This window comes from Branchiostoma lanceolatum, chromosome 18, assembly GCF_035083965.1.
Source record: "Branchiostoma lanceolatum isolate klBraLanc5 chromosome 18, klBraLanc5.hap2, whole genome shotgun sequence".
Taxonomy (NCBI): domain Eukaryota; kingdom Metazoa; phylum Chordata; class Leptocardii; order Amphioxiformes; family Branchiostomatidae; genus Branchiostoma; species Branchiostoma lanceolatum.
In genome coordinates this window covers 13,714,309-13,735,086 of record NC_089739.1, presented here as the reverse complement: position 1 = coordinate 13,735,086, position 20,778 = coordinate 13,714,309, and the positions used below count along the sequence as shown (strand labels likewise).

At 40.9% G+C, this 20,778-nt stretch overlaps 2 protein-coding genes across 3 annotated transcripts; one reads left to right on the top strand and one right to left on the bottom strand.

The window, feature by feature from the left end:
* The first annotated feature begins 4,956 nt into the window (after positions 1–4,956).
* LOC136424016 (crystal protein-like) lies at positions 4,957–6,642 on the top strand. The gene has a single exon (XM_066412416.1). It carries the CDS (start codon positions 4,957–4,959, stop codon positions 6,640–6,642), a length of 1,686 nt encoding a protein of 561 aa, XP_066268513.1.
* Positions 6,643–9,240: 2,598 nt separating this feature from the next.
* LOC136424295 (cellular retinoic acid-binding protein 2-like) lies at positions 9,241–14,969 on the bottom strand. 2 transcript variants are annotated; one of them, XM_066412842.1, is made up of 5 exons: positions 14,837–14,969; positions 13,609–13,694; positions 11,271–11,437; positions 10,789–10,893; positions 9,241–10,212 (listed from the first exon to the last, which is right to left on the bottom strand). In XM_066412842.1, the coding sequence occupies exons 2-5, from the start codon at positions 13,679–13,681 to the stop codon at positions 10,159–10,161; spliced, it is 399 nt and encodes a 132-aa protein (XP_066268939.1). In that variant the 5' UTR covers positions 13,682–13,694; positions 14,837–14,969; the 3' UTR covers positions 9,241–10,158. The 2 variants fall into 2 exon arrangements, with proteins under 2 accessions (XP_066268939.1, XP_066268940.1); XM_066412843.1 differs by having other exon boundaries at positions 13,609–13,689; positions 14,837–14,944.
* Between the last annotated feature and the right edge of the window lie 5,809 nt (positions 14,970–20,778).

Sequence of the window (20,778 nt, the reverse complement as noted above, 5' to 3'; positions counted from 1 at the left end):
GGGGATGTAGGGGTGAGGTCTGAAGATCTAGACCAACTAATGGCGGACTGTGATGCCTGGCATAAGCATAATTATTTATGGCCAGGTGTATTCACCTTTTCTAAAGGTACCTACAAGTCAAACATGACATCCGTAGCTTTTACGGTAAGGAAAATTCAACTTTATGCATAAATTATGCAAACGAGACCCCATTAGCATAATTTATGACCAGGTTTTCTGACCTTTCCAAATGGTACCTGCATCCCAGATATGACATCCATAGCTTTTACGGTAAGGAAAATACGAGTATATGTAAACATTATGCAAATGAGGTCCTCATTAGCATAATTCATGGCCAGGTGTGTTCACCTTTCCTAAAAGTACCTACATCTCAAATATGACGCCTGAAGCTTTTACGGTAAGGGAAATACAAGTCCCTGCATAATTTATGCAAATGAGGTCCTTATTAGCATATTTAATGTCCAGGTGCTTTCACATTTCCTAAAGGTACCTACGTCTTCAAGATGACATCCGCAGCTTTTACCGTAAGGGAAATACAAGTTTATGCATAAATTATGCAAATGAGGTCCTCATTAGCATAATTTATGGCTAGGTGTGTTAACCTCTCCTAAAGGTACCTACATCTCAAATATGACATCTGCAGCTTTTACGGTGAGGGAAATACAGGTTTTTGCATGAATTATGCAAATGAGGTCATCATTAGCATAATTTATGTCCAGTTGCATTCACCTTTCCTAAATATACCTACATCTCAAATATGACATCTGCAGCTTTTACGGTAAGGAAAATGCAAGTTTATCCATACATTATGCAAATGAGGTCCTCATTAGCATAATTCATGGTCAGGTGTGTTCACCTTTCCTAGAGGTACCTACATCTCAAATATGACATCTGCAGCTTTTACGGTAAGGAAAATACAAGTTTATGCATAAATTATGCAAATGAGGTCCTCATTAGCATAATTCATGGCCATGTGTGTTCACCTTTCCTAAAGGTACCTACATCTCAAATATGACATCTGCAGCTTTTACGGTAAGGGAAATACAAGTTTCTGCATAAACTATGCAGATGAGGTCCTCATTAGCATAATTTATGTCCAGGTGTGTTCACCTTTCCTAAAGGTACCCACATCTCAAAGATGACATCCGCAGCTTTTACGGTAAGGGAAAAACAAGTTTATGCATAGATTATGCAAATTAGGTCCACATTAGCATAATTATTGTCAGGTTTATTCACCTTTCCTATAGGTACCTACTTCTCAAATATAACATCCGTACCATGTAACGTAAGTTACATATAACTTTCTGCAATACCATTAGTAGAGCCACTACCGCACATATACTTGGTTTTTGGCAGAAGAAAGAAGAAGAAGAAGAAGAACAGGCAAGCAAAAACAGTATATCCCCCTTCCCACTGGAAGGGGAATATAAAAAGGTGATTGAAGTTTGTGGGGCTTTCAACTAAAGATAATACATCTTTCAATCCCTATGAATCCCAATAATCTTAATGGCCTTTCGTCGTTTCTTGGTAATACATTATACATCTTTGTTTTTGAAGACTTTCAAAGTTTTGTATTTTGTCCCTTACATCAAGGAGGTTATATGTAAATACTACTTCTGCAGCAAATGTTGTCATTTTGTAAATATTTGAGTCATAATGCTGCAGATATCATAGTTTTATTGATACAGAGTTTTTATTGTACTTGTGAAAATGAATATTATATTAACAGTTACTGTACTTTTTTTTCTAAAGTATGTTCAAAATTAAGAATATACAGCAATGTATAGATATGTAGTTTAAGTGGCAATTGAAATTACTGTTTCAAGAGCTATGACACAAGTTGATTTTATTGAAGGCATTCGAACTTATGCAGTGATCTGGTCTGTTAATTTCGATTAACATGAGAAATGTAAATTGTTATGTGTTTTCTTGTAAACCGATGCTTGTTTGAAGTAAAAGGTTTTTCCATTGTATTTGTGTGTATGTGTGTTTGTGTGTGTGTATGTCTGTGTGTGTGTTTGTGTGTGTCTGTGTGTGTGTGCTTGTTTGTTTGTCTGTGTGTGTTTAGAGCCCAGATCTATTCTCGTTTCCCAAGTCACAACTAGTCGTTAATCAGACAGATGACCTGTTCTGAGACCTTTCTAGAACCTTTGACTAAGCTTCCCGTGGAAACACACACACAGACGAACCAAAAACAGTACCTCCCGTTTTGCAGATGTAATAATTAGAAGGACGAAAGTGTACAGAATTGAAGTGGATTTCATTTTGCCATCATGCACGTTTGAAATCAGTAGTTTCGTTTACAAAGCAAATACAGCCTCACTCTAACACCGCCAACCACCTAACGCAATTTCCTGCGTTTTTAGTTGCTATGGCTACTACTGTTTGTCTATGAGTCTAGTTTCCTTGGTGACGACATTGGTCACTAGGTGATATTGTTACTGCAACATGTCAACGTTAATGGTTGTCATGGTAACTTCAGTTGCAACGTGTTTCCAGTTGCCATATTTGCAACATCTACGTTTCTACGAATATTGAACAAGTTTACACTCGTTGTCATGTTGATAGCTATATAGGTTGCCACGGTAACGTGTCGCCATGGTTACTGTTTGGCGAAGATTCTGGTGCAGGTCGCCCCATCCGCTGCCTTCATCACCTAGCAACAGTTAAAACAGGAACGTCAGTTCTACAGTTCGCTGCAAAGTTAACGCCTGTAGTGGACACATACTTTGGAATGGGTGATCGAAGGAAGGACGGAATTGAAATGATAGAGTGAGCGAGCGAATGAACAGATGAATGAATTAATGAATCCAGAAATGAATGAACAGGTAGATAAATGAACAAATGAATAGATGGAAATATGGATAGATGAACGAATGAATGAATGAAAAAAGTGACGTTAAGACACAAAATAGGATTTGGGCGTTTTTAAAGAGGAGAAAACCCAGTTAAGTTATAAGCATAACATAAGGCCATTATTACCAAGGACATTATGTGGGACGTTATCACAGAAAATTGCTTGATTCGTCACTCTCCAAGCAGAGTTTGGAGGGGGGTAGTTTATTTCTTCTATGCCATTTCTGACAGGCCACTCCCCCCGATCGGGGACCAATCGGAAGACGGAAACTATCCCCCCTCTTCTGATTGGTTCCCGGTTTCTGATCGATAGCCCTCTCACAGAAATCTGGTACCAATCAGAAGAAGGAAACGATCTCCCCGTCCTCTGATTGGTTCCCGGTTTCTAGGGCCTTCAGATAATCCTCGAAGTTTTCCGACTCGACATGCTTCCAGGTTCCGGTGAAGTTCACAGTCATCTTGGTTACTGTATTGAAACAGAAGTGATGTAGGGTTGGGCCCCCTGGCAGCTTGCTCTGGAACTGCAGGGGCATTTTTGTCAAAATCTCCCAAGGAGAATAACTTAACAAAGGAACTATGTTACTATGTACCATGATATTTCATATGCAGGTAGCTTAGACAAAGATGTACATAATGAAGTGCACATTATGTAAATTGGGACTTAATTTGCATGATTAATGAGGAAAGTCAATACCTGCAGTGACTTTTGTATAAGCGCCACCTAACCACAGTAAACGGCTACTAGACCAAGGCACGAACATATCACTCATCAATCATTCTTGACGAACCGTGATTACAAATGACATTTATGCAGATTGTGACAACGAATATCACAGCTGATATAGAAAATCCATTCATCTTTTCATGAGTTATTCTGGTTTAAAGATGAAGATCACGACTGCAGTTCCCAAGAAAGTTGCTTGGATGCCAAAACTAGCGATACTTTTTTCTGAGCCCAAAAGCTATATGGACATACCGTGCTGTGTACATGATGGATATATAGAATAAAAAATCATTTGAGTGTGCTATGTGATATAGTATCCTTCATTGTCCTGCAATCGAAAACAATTTACGGAGATTTAAACAAAAGTACCATGAAATCTTTGCCGCATGGCAAGATAAAGTTGAAAATGTATGATATATAACAATATTGACCGAATGAGGCCATAAATAGAGAAAATGTTTGGGATATGCCGTCACACCTTTGTCGATAAGACTTGAAGTTAGACATGCAGTTAAACATGCAGCCAGTGATATCTGAGCCTGAAGATAAATGGTTAGGTTAGCTGATGACGTTAAAAAAAGTTTGTGTTCTTCTTAAGTGTCGATCCGACATATATATATATATATATATATATATATATATATATATATATGTATATATATACAATGATAAGGTAGCACTAGTCTAATTATTACGTTAATTTGGCTTCTTCTCGCTTCTTAGTAATAGTGTAGAATACAGGTGTGTTTAATAGTCAAGGGTTTATCCCAAGCCATTAGAAATATGAATTTTTCCGCGTTGCTTAGATGTATGAAATGGGGAAACCTACATTGTATTAGTTTATAAAGCGCAGCTCTCTCTTCGTTGTATTAACTACATTCTACTAAAAAGTGTTGCTCGTCCTCATAGTATCCTATTGAAGTATTAAGATTACAATGTCATGTTCGTTGTTCCAGGGGAGTGCGGTTATGGCGTCCGGTTTCAATCATGATGAAGTTTGTGACAGCTGATCCGGAGTTTTGTGACTGCGGTCCTATGCCGTATATTATTAAAACCCTAGCCTTGTCCTGTGGGAGCAATCTACATATGGGTTGCGCAGTACAGAACACCGCAGCGAAACGCACCGAATGCGGAAGTAACTATGCCACAGCAGCGCAGAAAAAGTCAAGGACCAATGACCTAATAAAGAATTGAAACTATTGAAATAGATTTCGTCAAGAAAAAGCCAGCATGACGAGGTGTCATGCCGTCATGGTAAGAGTGCTAATTGAAATTAAACACTCTATAATCAGGTTACGGGTCCAAAGGGTACCCTGGGGAAGAAAACAACATACTGTCACATGACGTCGGTCTCTTAAGTTCAGCGTCATCTAAGTATGGCGACAACAACGTTCTATCAGCTCTTGAGTTTCGCAGTCCTTGTTTTCGGTGGAGCCCTACCAACGAAAACGGACGGTCCGATCGTTCGAACGCGGTATGGAGCCGTGCAGGGTATGTACGCGGAGGAAGGGGCGATCTTCCTCGGTCTCCCGTTCGGGGTCCCTCCGGTAGGCGAGCTGCGATGGAAGCCTCCTCGGGCGTACAACACGTCCTGGGCGCCCGAAGTCCGCGACGGTACCGTACCGGGTCCGGCTTGCCGACAACCGGGGTGTGGACCGACTGATTCCGACTATCAGCACGTTTGTAACCGCGACAAGGCTAGAACACAGAGTGAAGACTGCCTGTATCTTAACGTTTTCGTGCCCAGATCCGTTCTAAACTCTACTATCAGGCTGCCTGTTATGTGTTTCTTTCATGGTGGAAGTTACAGACACGGCACTGCCTCTGCTATCCTTTATGATGGGCGGATTTTGGCCAACAAAACCAACACTGTCGTCGTCACGACCAACTACAGAGTCGGGGCTTTCGGCTTTCTGGTGACCGGCGAGGGGGAAGGCGACGCCAGGGGGAACTATGGGACTTTAGATCAGATTGAGGCGCTAAAGTGGGTCCAACAGAACATCGCTGACTTTGGCGGAGACAAGGACAAAGTAACGATTTTCGGACAGAGCTCCGGGTCAGATTCGGTTGCAGTTCTCCTGACATCCGATAGGGCGGCGCACCTGTTCCACCAGGGCATCATGATGAGCGTACCGTTTTCCATCTCCCACAAGACTCAGTTTGAAGCGATTCGATTCGGGACGGACTTTGTCAAGTTGGCGAACTGTTCTGCCGGGGACATGAAGTGCCTTCTCTCCAAGTCAGCTGATGAAATTCTTCACGCCCAAGATGAAGTGGAAAGTTACATCGCGAACCCGTTTCATCTCCTTCAGAGGTTCATGCAATGGGGCCCAACAGTAGATGGTGATGTTTTGCCTAGACAAACTTTAGATAGTTTTGCAAAAGGGAAGTTCCAGAGAAAACCCTTCATCATAGGCACTGTGTCGCAAGAGGCTTTTTTGTACATTTACCAGGCCTTTAGTAATCCCGTGTCTAAAGTTGAGTTATATGAGGCTGCTTTGGCCTTTCTCCGTGGAAAAGGACCGGCGGTTCTCCATGAGTATCACCCGCCACAAGCATCAGACTACCGCCCGTTTCTCTCTCACGCCGTGACGGACTGGGTTTTTCAATGTCCAACTCGAAATGCTATCCGAAACGCAGTCGCAAGTGGTGAAGGCGACGTCTGGCTTTACGTCTTTGATCACGTCTGGTCCTTTAAGACGTTCTGGCACGACTTTACATACTGCCAAGGCCGCGTCTGTCACAGCGAAGACGTCCCGTTTGTGTTTCAGACACCTCTACTGATGAACTTAAGCTTCACCCCTGACGAACAAGTCCTGGCCGACGCCATGGTGTATCACTACGGTAACTTCGCACACACGGGAGACCCTAACAAACCCAGTCCGTATGTATTCACCACAGGAAATATCGTAAAATCAGCTTTGAACTGGCCCAAGTACAACAAAGGTAACCAGTTCCCCAACATGAACTTCACCACTCCTCAGAACGTCATAGTTCATGACTATAACAAAGACAAGTGTGACTTCTGGGATAAGGAAGATATCTACTCAGGAATAGATTAGAATTAGAAAATTAGAAAAAGGAATTCATGGATAGTTTTTAATGAGCAAATAAAGACCAGAGAAGCTCCAGACATTGTAGCTAATCACTTATACTTACACAGCGTTCGTGTGTGTGTTAGTAGATCTGTAAACAGTATAACTCGAGAATGCCTGGATGGATTGTCTTCATACTTGGTATGTGGGTAGGTCTTCTTTAGACCTCAAAATGATTAAATTTTGGGTACCCTAGGCCTGGCTTTGTTTTTCAACAATATACAAACATGGATCAAGTACAACTTTTTAGTATGTAATACATGTATCATGGAACGTTATTCCACCACACTTTTCAGATACAGTGTTTACATATACACACAAACATCTGAAACAAAACATTTGCGATATACAATTGTACTCCGCGGCCTCAGCGAGACTTAAATTATAACGCAAAATTCGTCCGCCTGCCGCGTGGTATAGCCCCGCCAGTTTCACAATGTAGCCAATGCTCATCTGACATAACCATCTGACGATTGTTTGTATTCTCCAACTTCCAAGCAGAGCCTTCGATCAGGGGTCTAGTAGGGAGGGCACCGTTTAAAATTGCGGCTACTACTAACCCCCCAAACGAAACCTCTGTTTGGAAAATAATCTCTTTCCCTCTCGCGGCCCCAAATGTTTAAACTTTGGTAGAATACTTTGGGAACTATCAAAGCAGAAATGTTAAATCCAGCTTGTTTTTTTCTGTGTTTCAAGCAAGGATTAAAGTTAAACCTCGGTGGTTTCAAGCAGTGCATGCAGTTAGTCTGCGGGAGGGACACTCCACAAAAAATCGCACATCCCCACATATCTCTAGGTTTTTATTCCAAGGAATATCAGCTAACCTGTTAAGTCTATCTTGCAGACTCTACATCCCTAATTGTTTTTTTTTTAAAGAAACAGTTTCCTCATAGTGCCTGGTCCTGAGTTTTTGACTTTTTTAAAAATCTAAAATTTCTTCATACTGAAAAGCTGACAGCATGCCCAATACACACTTGGCGAAATAATTCCCAGACAATAATACAAAGAACCCTGCTTCACACCCGCCAGGGTGCCAGGTAGCAGCTCACCTGGCCCCCTGGCACCCCTCCTGCAAAGTTTTCGCAGTAGGCGGAGAGAGGGCAATTAGCAAACAATGGGGGAAATTGGGGTCAAAGGTGGTTGCTATGTGTTGCTAGGGCAGCCAACACCCTCTTTGCTGGGGGTCCAATTTTTGACTTAACGGGGGTGAGGTCCCCTAGTACCTTGCTATGGTACTGTAGCGGAACCTCCGGATTTGATATCTCGTGCTCTAGACATGCTATGGTCATGCTTTGTTATAGTATAGGTAGCTCTTGGGAGGGAGTGTATGTTTCGTAGGTTTGGGTCCCCTAGCGGCTGTTTTGGAACTGCAGGAGCCGACGTTGAAAGCGAATAACTCAAGAAGGGGTTGACGGATCGTAATGATATTTGGTATGTAGATGTGATGATTGACAAGATCGTATAGTAATTATGCATTTCAGTAGCTAAGTTGCATAGTTAATGAGGAAAGTATATAATTCCGCTCCACTCCATTTTAGGACTCTCAAACATGTGACATATGTAACTGAGGAGGAGAAAAATATCGATAGATATCAATTTTGCAAATGAATACCTAATTTGCATAATCAATGGCAAAATACTACAACTCCATAATGGTAAATGATGGACATTTCATTCTTGCAGCATTTGGAAGTTGAGGAGATGTGGACATTATCAGACATAAGTCATGCAAATGAGGGCTTCATTTACGTAGTTTATGAGGAAATGCTATGATAGCCTTCTTTGCTAAGATAAGACTTTCATACTTCGAACAAGATGTGTTATTTGACTGCAGCTGGTTTGACAACTACTAAAGTACGTACGATAACGTACAATAAACCCATAGTGGAAAGTACGATAAACCTGTTATATACATGTATATGTCCTTAACAATTAGCAGGTCAGCCAATAATAGCATGGTAATTAGCGGTTCGACCAATGATAGAGTGGCTACATGTCCGTCAAATATTTGCATTCTCATGTTTTTATTTTGCGTTTCTACGTTTTGACGGGAGGTGGGCGGGGCTATAGCCTGTTCATCGGATTCTGATTCACGCGATGGACTATTCCATTCAGTGGAGACGGGGCGATCCGAGGCGATACTTTGCTTTGGTATTTTCATTTCTAATCAATTCACACACCTAAACCAGACCTAAATAGTTAACATATAGTAAAATAAAGCAGTTTTTTCTGCCATTGTAACACTTGAGACAAGTTGGGGTGGATTTGATAATCAACACTATGGACGCTAAAGGTTGATGACCTTTCGGACACGACCAGAAAAGTAAGGTTAATGACCTTTCGGTCAGGACTCGTAGTCATACCAAGCCAAGTTCATTACATGATTCATATCAGTCATTACATGCTGCCATGGCAACGCCACACACACACACACAATCACACATACACACACACACACACACACACACACACATACATACATACACACACACACAGTCAAACAGACAGACACACACACACAGTCAAACAGACAGACACAAGACAATAAACTCAAACTGCAATAGCTCAGTTCAATCCTTTATTTCGATGAGATAAGAAAAACAACGTTGGTTGTTTGTTGTTTAGGCCACAGCAAGTAATTTTTATGGATGACATCAGCTCGCTCATTAGTTTTCGCCTGATTTCGAAAAAAAAAAAGGAAATTTCATTGCCCTCGGACGGTGGTCAACATGCCAAAAATTGGCATATATGTCGTAAACGTTGACAGTCTATAGGTATTTTATTGCATATGAATACTCAGTGTAGTTCCTGCCCATGATGGTATTACAAGCTGTTTTCTGCGTTTGTTCTGTATACACATATTCAAGAACAGTTTAATGTTGACAGTCTAAGGTGTTTCATTGCATATGAGTACCCAGTGTAGTTCCTGACCATGATGGTATAATAACAAGCTGTTTTCTGCATTTTTTCTAGGAAGGACATTATATAAATGATGGGGGGTCTTGTTAATTGAGCTGTATACACAAGGTGTTTTATCGCATATGAATACTCAGTGTAGTTGCTTCAGATGATGGTACAACAAGCTCTTTTCTGCATTTGTTGTAGTTAGTCTATTGAGATGTATACACAACTACAAGGACATGTTTTCATTAAATCAAGGAGGTTTTATATTATATATGAAACCTCATTGGTTGAATACAGGAATAAAAGACCTATTGGTCATAATGGTCAATTCTTGTTTAACAAGACTTATGATCTCAAAATTTGAAATTTAGGAATCTTGTTTTTTTGGCCCGCCTTGTTTTTTTCGCCCTATCTCATTAATTTTGGAGTCTGCGGAGGATGTCATCCATAAAATTTACTTGCTGTGGCCTTACTGTTGAGGACAAGAATCTAAAAAAAAAGACGCAGGAACGTTTTATTTGCCAATTGTTTACACCCGTTGCCCTGGTGACAGGTTGCCGCGGTAACGAGTTGCCATGGTTACTGTTTGGCGAAGATCCTGGTGCAGGTGGTCCCATCCGCTGCCTTCATCACCTAGGTGCAACGATAAGATGGAAATAATTATATCAATCATTATCATTATTATCATTAATAGATCTATCAATAGTGTCGAATCATTGCACTTAATGTACACTGGCGACGGTTAGATGGTGCTTTACCTGAAACGTCTGACAGTTCCCAAAATTTGAGTAACTGTCTTCTTGCGTATCTTAAAACGTGGATGTCTGGCCTTCTTCGATGTATTGCACTTAATGGTACTTGCTGATATGATATGATATGATATGATATGCATAGTCATAGAAACAGTATGTATTGCAAAAAAATAAAATTTTCGTGGAGGTTTTTTGTGATGAACTCTTCATTGCGAACTTAATATCGGTCGAGAATGTGCTGTCTTCTGACTGTAGCGCAACTTTTGTTTTAACCGCGAACATTTCCTTCATTCCGCGAAATAAAATCCTCGCGATTTTTCAGCCTTTCACAGTACTTTGTGGTTGCTAGCACTTTATGACAGTCCGCTAAAAACAAACGAAACAGTCGAGACATATACTTGGAATGCACCCCTCCATCAGAGGTGTTCCACACAGAACAGAGGGACTGAGAACTGACCAGGTACATCCGCCCGTCAGACCGGATCTCTCGCTCGGTGACCAGTTTGCCCTTCGGCGAGTCGATGTCGAAATGCAGCTTGCCTCCGTCCCAAGTCGCCTTCACCTGTTGTGACATACGATAGTCGCTACATAAGACCTTAATGTTGTTGCGGTTTTTTTTTGTGTCAAAACTTCAATACGCTAGTTCGCGGTTTGATCCACGCATGCGCAGTGTGGTGTATTGTGGGTAATATGTCAAAGTCGAAGGCCTTCGCCTTTGACCTTGGGCATGCGTATTTCAAACGGTGAATCATCTTATCATGTCAAATTCTTGAACCTTTGAGCGACCGTCTAACTTCAAATACTCAGAGGATGTTATAAATATGTTCAGCTCAATATTTTCTGCAATGTACAGTATTCATGTACACAAATAACTCGTGCGCATTTCTATGGGCAGTGCTAACTTGATCAACTATTTTCAAGGTTAGAAAATGCAATAACCTTGACTTTGCCCATCGGCATCTCGTCTTCGAACTCCTCTCCGATCTTGAAGCTGACCTCCTTGGTCTTGGCGGAAATGGTCTTGATCTTGAAACTGTCGCCATCTTGTTCGATTTCGTTGACAGGGCTGGTTTTTGCCGCGATCTTTCGCATGGCAAAGTTCACTCCTGTAGTGGACACAAATACTTTGGAATGAGTGATCAAAGGGATAGCCTGGAAACCGTACCTTCGGGAGCTTCATGGTATCTCTACGGCACTGGGAGTCATGCCCACCCGCCCAGAGAGATTAGCCTGCTCGGGGGTGGGTTTACGGGTGGCTTAGTAGTTAGTTCGCTCCCGGAGAGGCGATAACTACTAGACTATATGCCAGCTAAGAAGACAGGCTGACAGAAACGGATCAATATAGCAGACTGGACCCGGTTAAGCACACCTAAGCCGACCCCTAGAGACTGGGACCAGGCTATCGAAGGAGGGGATGGGAATGATATAATGAAGGAATGAATGAATGAATTTATAGTGACGCAGAAGAAGAGTGATGGATGTCACACGAAACGTCCGGAAATAAATCTACAAATCGTATCCAGTTGTTACTCCGGGAAGGAGGATGACCTCCTTCTGGGAGTATTGGGAATGCATTTGTTTGCGCGTTCGCAGCTATAACTCACGATCCCGTTGTCGCATTGGTGTGTAACTTGGCATATCGTTTGCCTGGTTCGGCGTGGTGATGCACAATAGCTTTGTTACACCATAACTACTTTAAACGTCAATCCAATATCGTAATTGCACCCCTATAATTAATGCTATGTCCCACTGCCCTGCCATAGGGACCATGTTATAATCCGTTATGCATGACTGGAATACTTCAGGCAGATACGGGGTAGAAATCTTCCTTACTTGCTGTGATCGTATAGTCACTGTTACATTGAAAAATAGACAACGTGCATCACCACACGCAACCTAGCAAACGATATACCAAGTTACATACCAATGCGGCAACGGGAATTGTGAGTTTTAGCTGCGAACATGTACAGAGTGACCTCCAGTCTGTGTATTAAGTATGCCGTATACACTCGCCACTCGCATACAGTATGTGCGCACGGGACGGACGATGCACTTTTACGCACAGTGTGAAAATGGCAAATCTCTGGACCTTCAAACTTACCACACTTGTAGTTTATAATACGGAGGTTGTGACAATGTAAAAAGTTTACGCAGGGGATGAAAGATTGTTGAGAAATATCTCTCAGAAAAGTGCGCGCGCCAGTGTCACTTCCGGGTGGTCAGATCCGGTGACCTTTGACCTTCGTGAAATGTTACGATAATATAAATTAGCCTTTTTATTGCAAATAGCTTGATAGCTATAGATCAGGCCGGTCTGCAATAAATTGTGGAAAGAGGATTTACTGCATATTTGTGATTTCTGATACATCTTAGTTGTAAGGCTGAATGGTTCGTTGATAATTGAAAAGGGGCCATCTAGATCTAACTTTGTGACTTTTCCCGGAATTTCTAGATCCCATCTGTGCCATGCTGTAAAAACATACTTTTCAGCAGGTTGACCACTCCTGTATTGAAAGAAAAAGATAAACAAACACTTTTTCTTTACTTGCTCTAAAACACTACAGCTACTTGGACTGTGCAGAGATGCAATTTGTGTGGGTCAATACTTGTACATACTATAAATACTTCACGGAGAATTGTGTCCTACGGACTCTTGTTAGGTTTTAATTTGCTTTGTATTATGGTTTACCTGGATGTCTAACCTTCGTAAACAAGTAAATGAATAGATTAAATGAATGGATGAATCCAGAAACGTAGAACGTGTAGATGAAAAAATAAATAAATGAAAGATGGATGAATGAATGGATGAATGAAGGAATGAATGAATAAACAAATGAAAAACGGATGGATGAAAAAAACAGTGACCTATATTCACACAGAATGGGATTTGGGCGCTGTGCAAAACACAGTGAATGAACAATTATAAGGTCAATATCACATTAAAGAAAATTGCTTGCTGTGATATTCTCCAAGCAGATGTTGGAGGGGAAAGTTTCTTTCTTCTTTGATTGGTTTCCGGTTTCTGTGAGCCCCCTCCCCCAGAAAAACGGGAACCAATCAGAAGAAGGAAACGATCTCTCCTCCTCTGATTGGTTCCCCGCTTCTGACAACTCTCTCTCAGAAAAACGGGAACCAATCAGAAGAAGGAAACGATATCCCCCTCCTCTGATTGGTTTCCCGTTTCTGACAGCCCTCTCTCAGAAAAACGGGAACCAATCAGAAAAAAAACGTAAGGAAAAGACACTCCATGTTTTGTAAAAGGTATCTAATTGCTCACCCATGGCACTCAAATATTCCTCGAAATTCTCCGACTCGACATGCTTCCAGTTTCCGGTGAAGTTAACAGCCATCTTGGTTTCTGGTCTGAAACGGAAGTTACGTCATAATTTTTTATCAATAAGGAAGAGGAGCATCTTGTCGAGTGCGAGGAATTTGTATGGCTACATTTTGATTTCATTAAAGCATTTGGGCATTTGGATAAGCAGCGAACTACAGCAAAACGTAATATTAGTGGTGTTAGTTGAGTTGGGTGCGTCTACGTACGTGGCTTGAGTCAGACTAACACTTGACGAGACAGGTTCGACAAGTACGTACGGTTCAACCAATCAGGTAGCTCGAACAGACAGGTTTGACAACTACGCACGATTAATTATGATTCTGACTCACCCGATGGACTATTCCATTCAGTGGTGACGGGGGTATCCTAGGTGACAGTTTTCTTTAAGATTTTCTATTTAACCAATTTACACGCCTACATCGAAAGTAAGCAGATAGTCTAAAGTAAACGACACAGATTTTTTCTTTCCGTTGCAACATTTAAAACAGCTTAACGAATGTCGTGGACGCGAAAGGTTAATGGCCTCTCGGACACGACCAGACGTCACAAGTAAGGTTAATGACCTTACGGTCAGGACTCCGACCAAGAAGAGTGTAGCATATGTTCACAAAAGCCGCGAACACGCATAGGTGATAAGTAGCCAAGTACAAGGCTGAGATTTTGGTGACCAGGCTATCACATACACAAACACACACACGGACACCGGCACAGCGGACACCGACACACACCGACACACACACACACACACACACACACACACACACACACACACACACACACACACACACACTGTGACACTGGCACACACGCACAAAAACACACAAACACACACACACACCGCGATCATAGTTGTCCTATGAAAAAGACTGAAAACTCGGCATGTCTACCCTGACTTGTGTTGTTTACGGTAGAAGAACGAGCGAGTAAATGTCAAATTAGACACATACTATGACATATATAGACGCACACGCACAGAGACACTGATACACATTCGCATGTATACACATATTCGAGCACACACACACACACACACACACGCACACACATACACAAACACACACACACACACACACACACACACACACACACACACACACATACACACAAACCACGATCACTGTGAGTTATCCTACATATGAAAAATGACTGAAAACTCGACATGTCTTACCTTGTGTTGTATACGGTAGTAGCCTGAGCGAGTGAATCACTGAATGTGGCGGGTTGGGGTCTGCCTCTAAAGTACCGTGGGTAGTGGGTCGTGGTTGTATTTATACGTTGCTCCTCTTTTGAAATCAACCACGCCTATATACACAATAGTATCTATTATCGGATGACATCATAAGCTGTGCTAACCTTCCCACTCATCGTAACAAAAGACAAACATAAAGGGTGGCGTCAACCTGAAAGAGCAATGACCGTAAGAACATGACCCTGAGGTCAACGACCTTTCGGACAGAATACGAAAAGGCAGCATCAAGGCATCCTCGTTCACCAGGACCCTTCCGCTCCACGTTACATCGCTCGCAGCCCTTTCTGCGAGCGATGTAACGTGGAGCGGAAGGGTCCTGGGGAACGAGGATGCATCAAGGTTAATACGTCTCCTACGCTGGCTGACGGAAAATATATGCCAGGGTAGTTTGACCACCGTTGGGTTTCATTTGCAGGCGCGCAGTCTCCGAGGGGGAAATGTTAACCTTCCTAGCCAATAATTCTGTTTATTCCCGGATTCTACGATCCGTACCCCCGTAGGAAGGCCTGGTGGAGGCTTACATAAAGCAAGGACATATAATGTCCTTGACATCAAGCAAGGACATTACATACATGTAGGTAATGTCCTTGCATCAAGGCACGAGATCTTACAACTCCCCTCCCCAACCGGCAAGCCAAACCACCAATGTTCAAGAACATGATTCATAAGTGACATGATGACACATAAGATAGATACAAACAAACCCTTAAAGCAGTCTGGTGGTATTAAAGGTACTTTTAAAAGAACCTGAACATGGTATTATTGTTACCTTTGATCTCTGACGTCCAAAATATAATCTTGCATTGTTCAAAGTTGCTTTGTAGTTTTTTGTAGTTTTATGCTAGTGTTGCTACGTAGATTTCTTAGTTTTATGCTAGTTGAAGTCTAACGTTATGTAAGCCATGTGTTATGAGCTCCGTAATTACCTTCGCCGAGAAGGTTATGCAGAGGGTAGCGTTTGTTTGTGTGTTTGTAACAAACAGCATAACTCGAGAAGGCTTGGATGGATTGTCTTGATATTTGGTATGTAGGCAGGTCTTGATAAGACATGGAAATGATTAGATTTTGGGTCCCCTAGCGGCTTGTTACGGTACTGCAGCGGAACTACCTGTTTTGATATCTCGTGTCCTGGACATGCTATGGAACTGATTTTTGAGTGATAGATAGCTCTTTTGATACAGAGTAAGTGCTATAGGTTTGGGCCCCCTGGCAGCTTTTTTGAAACTGCAGGCGGAGGTTTTGCTTCAGACTTTGAACGGGAATAACTCAAGAAGGGCATGATGAATGGCCATGATTTTTGTAAGTAGATAGCTCGAGTGATGAAGTACATGATTAGATACTTATTATGCAAATCAGTATCTAATTTGCATAATCAACTAGAGTTCCACGACCTCATACCTTCGCCAAATGATTTTAACCTTTATGACTGACGTATTAGGTGTGTTTCTCATCAATTATAAATCAGACCAGTTGATTATCTTAAAATATAACATGTCCATAGTATGAGCTTGACAAATTTTGAGCTTAACGAAAAAGGTTATGCTAATATTTATCATCAATTATGCAAATGAGGCCTTATTAACATAATTTGATTCAACGATGTTCACATTAACATAAGTTCACAATGCCACAAAAAAAGGATTAAATGTATGAAATTGCCGTCATTTGCCAGTGTGGAATAATACAAGTTACTCATTAAGTATGCAAATTAGGCCCACATTTGCATATTTTCTATCTATTAACTATCCTCTCTTCCTCAGTTACAATTTGAATAGTCATATCATGGAACAAAGCGGACTTTTAAAGTTGCCTCATTAATTATGCAAATTAGAATCTGATTTGCATAATTATCGTTCAATCAAACTAAGCATCACATAAGCTGTCCACATACCAAAAATCATGACCATCCATCATGGCCATAGTATTTTCTCATTAATTATGCAAATGAGGTCTTCATTTGCATAGTTCATATCAATTAATATTTCTCTCTTCCTCAGTTACATATGTCACATGTTTCAGAGTCCTATCATGGAATTTGGCGGATGTATAAACTTTCCTCATTAATTATGCAAATTAGATACTTATTTGCATAAGAAGTATTTAATCATGTACATCATCACTCAAGCTATCTACTTACCAAAAATCATTACCATCCATCAAGCCCTTCTTGAGTTATTCCCTTTCAAAGTCAGACACAAAACCTGCTCCTGCAGTTCCAAAAAAGCCGCTAGGGCGGCCAAACCCGTACCACTTACTCTCTGTCCAAAGGTCTATCTCCCACTCAAATATCAGTTCCATAGCATGTCCAGAACACGAGATATCAAAACAGGAAGTTCCACTGCAGTACCGTAAGAAGCCGCTAGGGGGCCCAAAATCTAATCGTTTTCAGGTCTCATCAAGACCTACCAACATACCAAATACCAAGACAATCCATCAAGGCGTTCTTGAGTTATGCTGTGCCACTACAAACATACAAACGCTACCCTCTGCATAACCTTCTCGGCGAAGGTAATGAGGAAAGTTTGTACATCCACCAAATTCCAGGACTCTCAAACATGTGACACATGTAACTGGGTAAGAGAGAAATATCATAAGATATCAACTATGCAAATGAAGACCTCATTTGCATAATTAATGAGAAAATACTATAACTCAAGATGGGCTTGATGGAATGTCATGATTTTTGGTATGCATATAGCTTACGTGATGCTTTTTGTGATTAGACGACAATTATGCAAATCAGATTCTAATTTGCATAATCAATGAGGAGATTCTTAAAACTCGCTGTAATCCATGATATGACTATTATCCCTCAAACCATCGTAGCTTTTTTACGACTAATCTTACCATATGGGGTCAAAACTGACCCCACAATGTTCTCTACAAAAACAGTCTTTTTGGTGACTCTTTTTGTGATTTGAATATATGTTAAGTTCCATTAATCTATAAGGGACAGTTTGACATGATTTGGTGTGAATAATTTCTGCTTATTATCATAATTTAGGCAAAAAGAGGGAGCATCGTCTTTTGCAACTAACGCTAGTCAGACAAGCGGGCTCTTTTGAGGTACGCTATTGATAGAAATCTTCTTTCTGCACTTGTTGGCTCCGTTATATTTAGAATTGAACGATATAGAACCACCAGCTATTTCTTTGTGAAGCAAAAAATCGGATGAAACTAAAATTGTGTCACTTTGCACAGTATTCATCATGATTGTGAAATATCTGATGTGTATCATTCTAATGATATTTATAAAAAGAGCCAGCTCCAAGGACCTGTTCCCAAGCAGATGTTATGTCGAACATAGTCTTGGTAGAGACATCATCTGCCCTAAGGCTAACATAACAGACCTACCAAGAGAAGATCTATTCCGTGTATACATTCGAAATCTTCGGCAAAATCTTATTCGGGAAATCCAAGACTTATCGGGCCTTGAGTCGGTCCACACATTGTGCCTATGCCGAAATCTCCTCACGACATTTCCCTGGGATTCTTTAACCCTATCCAGACTGGGGGACCGCCGAACGACATATGCTAGGACTACCAAACTTGGTGACTTTTCCTAAAATTTAGTTGGCAACAACATTATGATAATAGTATAAGTTTATCATTTTTTGTGTTGCCATGGCAACGGGTTTCTGAAAGGCATTTTATGCAAAAATCACAGATTTTTTTAAACAATGATATTTCTTAGGTTTTCTTGCTCAACCACACTAGTTTTCCTACATGTATAGCATCTTATGTGATTAGATGTAACTTTCATGATTTAATATTCATAATTTATGCTAATTTGATAACGTAATCGGTCAAAATCCAAGATGGCGGACCATTACACTATTTTAGGTATCAACAGGCTTTTCGCCTTCAAAATCATCACTACGTAGCATTTTCTTTACCAGAAACATTTAGATTAACATTTCTAGTCTATTTTTAGTGTTTTCTGGGGTCATAAGTGGAAAAAAAAGTATTTTTGAAAATTTCAAAATGGCCGATCCAAGATGGCGGCTCCCAAGGGGTCGCTAACAATACGTGACGTCCTTTGATGACGTCATTTTGACGTCAACTTAGTAACCATTTACGTAATATGTCTTGGTATACCTTAAAATCAACAATACATACTATTTTGTTTAATACCGTTAGATATTACGGGAATTCCCTATCTAGGCAATAAAATCACATCAATGACGTCATAATTACGTCATATTACGTCATAACGTCACTAAAACTCTAGGACTTATAAAACGTTACATGAACATCACTCCCTACAAATTTGGGAATGATATCATACCATTCAGAAGTTATGAGGGAGGGCCGAATGAGCCGCCCCCAACCCACACGGCCACACCCCCCCCCCCCCCAGTCCCAGATATCCCAAAAAAGCCTAGTCTGTATAGGGTTAAACCGTTTAGAAATATCAAGAACCTTGTAAGACTTGATCCGTCGCACAACCTCTTAACGTCTGTAAGGCTCGACTTGGTTGTTAACGAGTTGAGTTTTCTCGTGTCTGTACATGTAGATCTGAGGCACAATGAATTGGCAACGTTTTCAGAGGCAAATTTGGGTCAACCGAGGAGAGCGCTTTGGCTTAGCAGAGGGTCAAGGCTCATCCACGGCAATCCGATACACTGTGATTGTCGCATGGCCTGGCTGGCAATATTTACTCGTTCGTTTCACGACTCACCCCGACGAAGTGTACAAATGTCTTAAAGCATAACCTCCTGTACCACGACTTCGCTACGAAAGGCGTACCGAAATGTCGCAGTTCCGAAAACCAAGCAGGTGTCACTACCCACATGGTAACCCTAGCTGACAATGAGCTCAAGCAAGAGGAAACGAGTAACGATTATTCTGAAACGCCTGAAAAACACCTCGCGATTTCTGAAAAGACAGCGAACGACGCCAACACTGCTTCGAGCCGTTTGGCTAACAGTACAAAATATGACAAAGCTGTTAACATGGTCAGTAAAGGAACAGTAGTGACAGAGAACACTACGCAACTAAACACTGTATCCTTAGCAAACGATAGCTATCAGGGTTGGAACAACCCTCATACACCCGAACGGGGTCATTTTTGACTCCAGGCGTGGATTTTGATGTGCCATTTGAAAATTTTTGTTTGGAAAAAGAAATTCCTTCCGTGACTTTGTCAGTAGACATCTATTCTAACCTCTTCTAATTTTCTAGGGAGATTGGTAAAATACTGTTGACATTATAGAGGAAAGTCTGGAGTGATTCCACTGAGGTCATTTTTGACCCCAGCAAAAAAAAATGTGCTGTTTTTGAGACCTGCCCTCTGTAACTCCTAAACTACTTGTTGTATCACGAACAAATTTTCAGAGGATGATGCACATGTGAATTAATATCATCCTAATAAATTTTGTGTCATTATGACGTAATGCACATGTAAATTAATATCATCATAATAAATTTTGTGTCATTATGACGTAATATGACGTCATTGACGTTTTTATGTGATTATATCCGCCATCTTGGATTTTGACCGATGACGTCATGAAATCAGCATAAAATATCAATGTTAAATTATGAAAGTTATATTGGATTACATATAAGATGATAACGATGTAAGAAAATAAATGTGGTGTACCAATAATTCCTCGACATGTCATTGTTTGAACTGAAATTAGCAGATTTTGTAAGATATGCCTGTCAAAAACCCGTTGCCATGGCAACACGAAAAACGATGAACTTACTTTATTAATTTGAATTTTTTGTTAAGGACATTTTACGAAAATTTATGAATTAGAATCCACCATTTTTTCGCATTTGGCACTAAAAAAAACCTATTGCGCATATCAGCTATAACTTCTATTCACAACAAGCCATTATTTACTAGGAAAATA

What these genes read in the sequence shown, in the direction of transcription:
- LOC136424016 (XM_066412416.1), top strand. Translation starts at nt 4,957, where the DNA reads ATGGCGACAACAACGTTCTATCAGCTCTTGAGTTTCGCAGTCCTTGTT.
- LOC136424295 (XM_066412842.1), bottom strand. Translation starts at nt 13,681, where the DNA reads ATGGCTGTTAACTTCACCGGAAACTGGAAGCATGTCGAGTCGGAGAAT. An exon ending in GGAATATTTGAGTGCCATGG is followed by an intron (nt 11,438 to 13,608) that starts GTGAGCAATTAG and finishes TGTCCACTACAG; the next exon opens with GAGTGAACTTTGCCATGCGA. An exon ending in CTGACGGGCGGATGTACCTG is followed by an intron (nt 10,213 to 10,788) that starts GTCAGTTCTCAG and finishes CGTTGCACCTAG; the next exon opens with GTGATGAAGGCAGCGGATGG.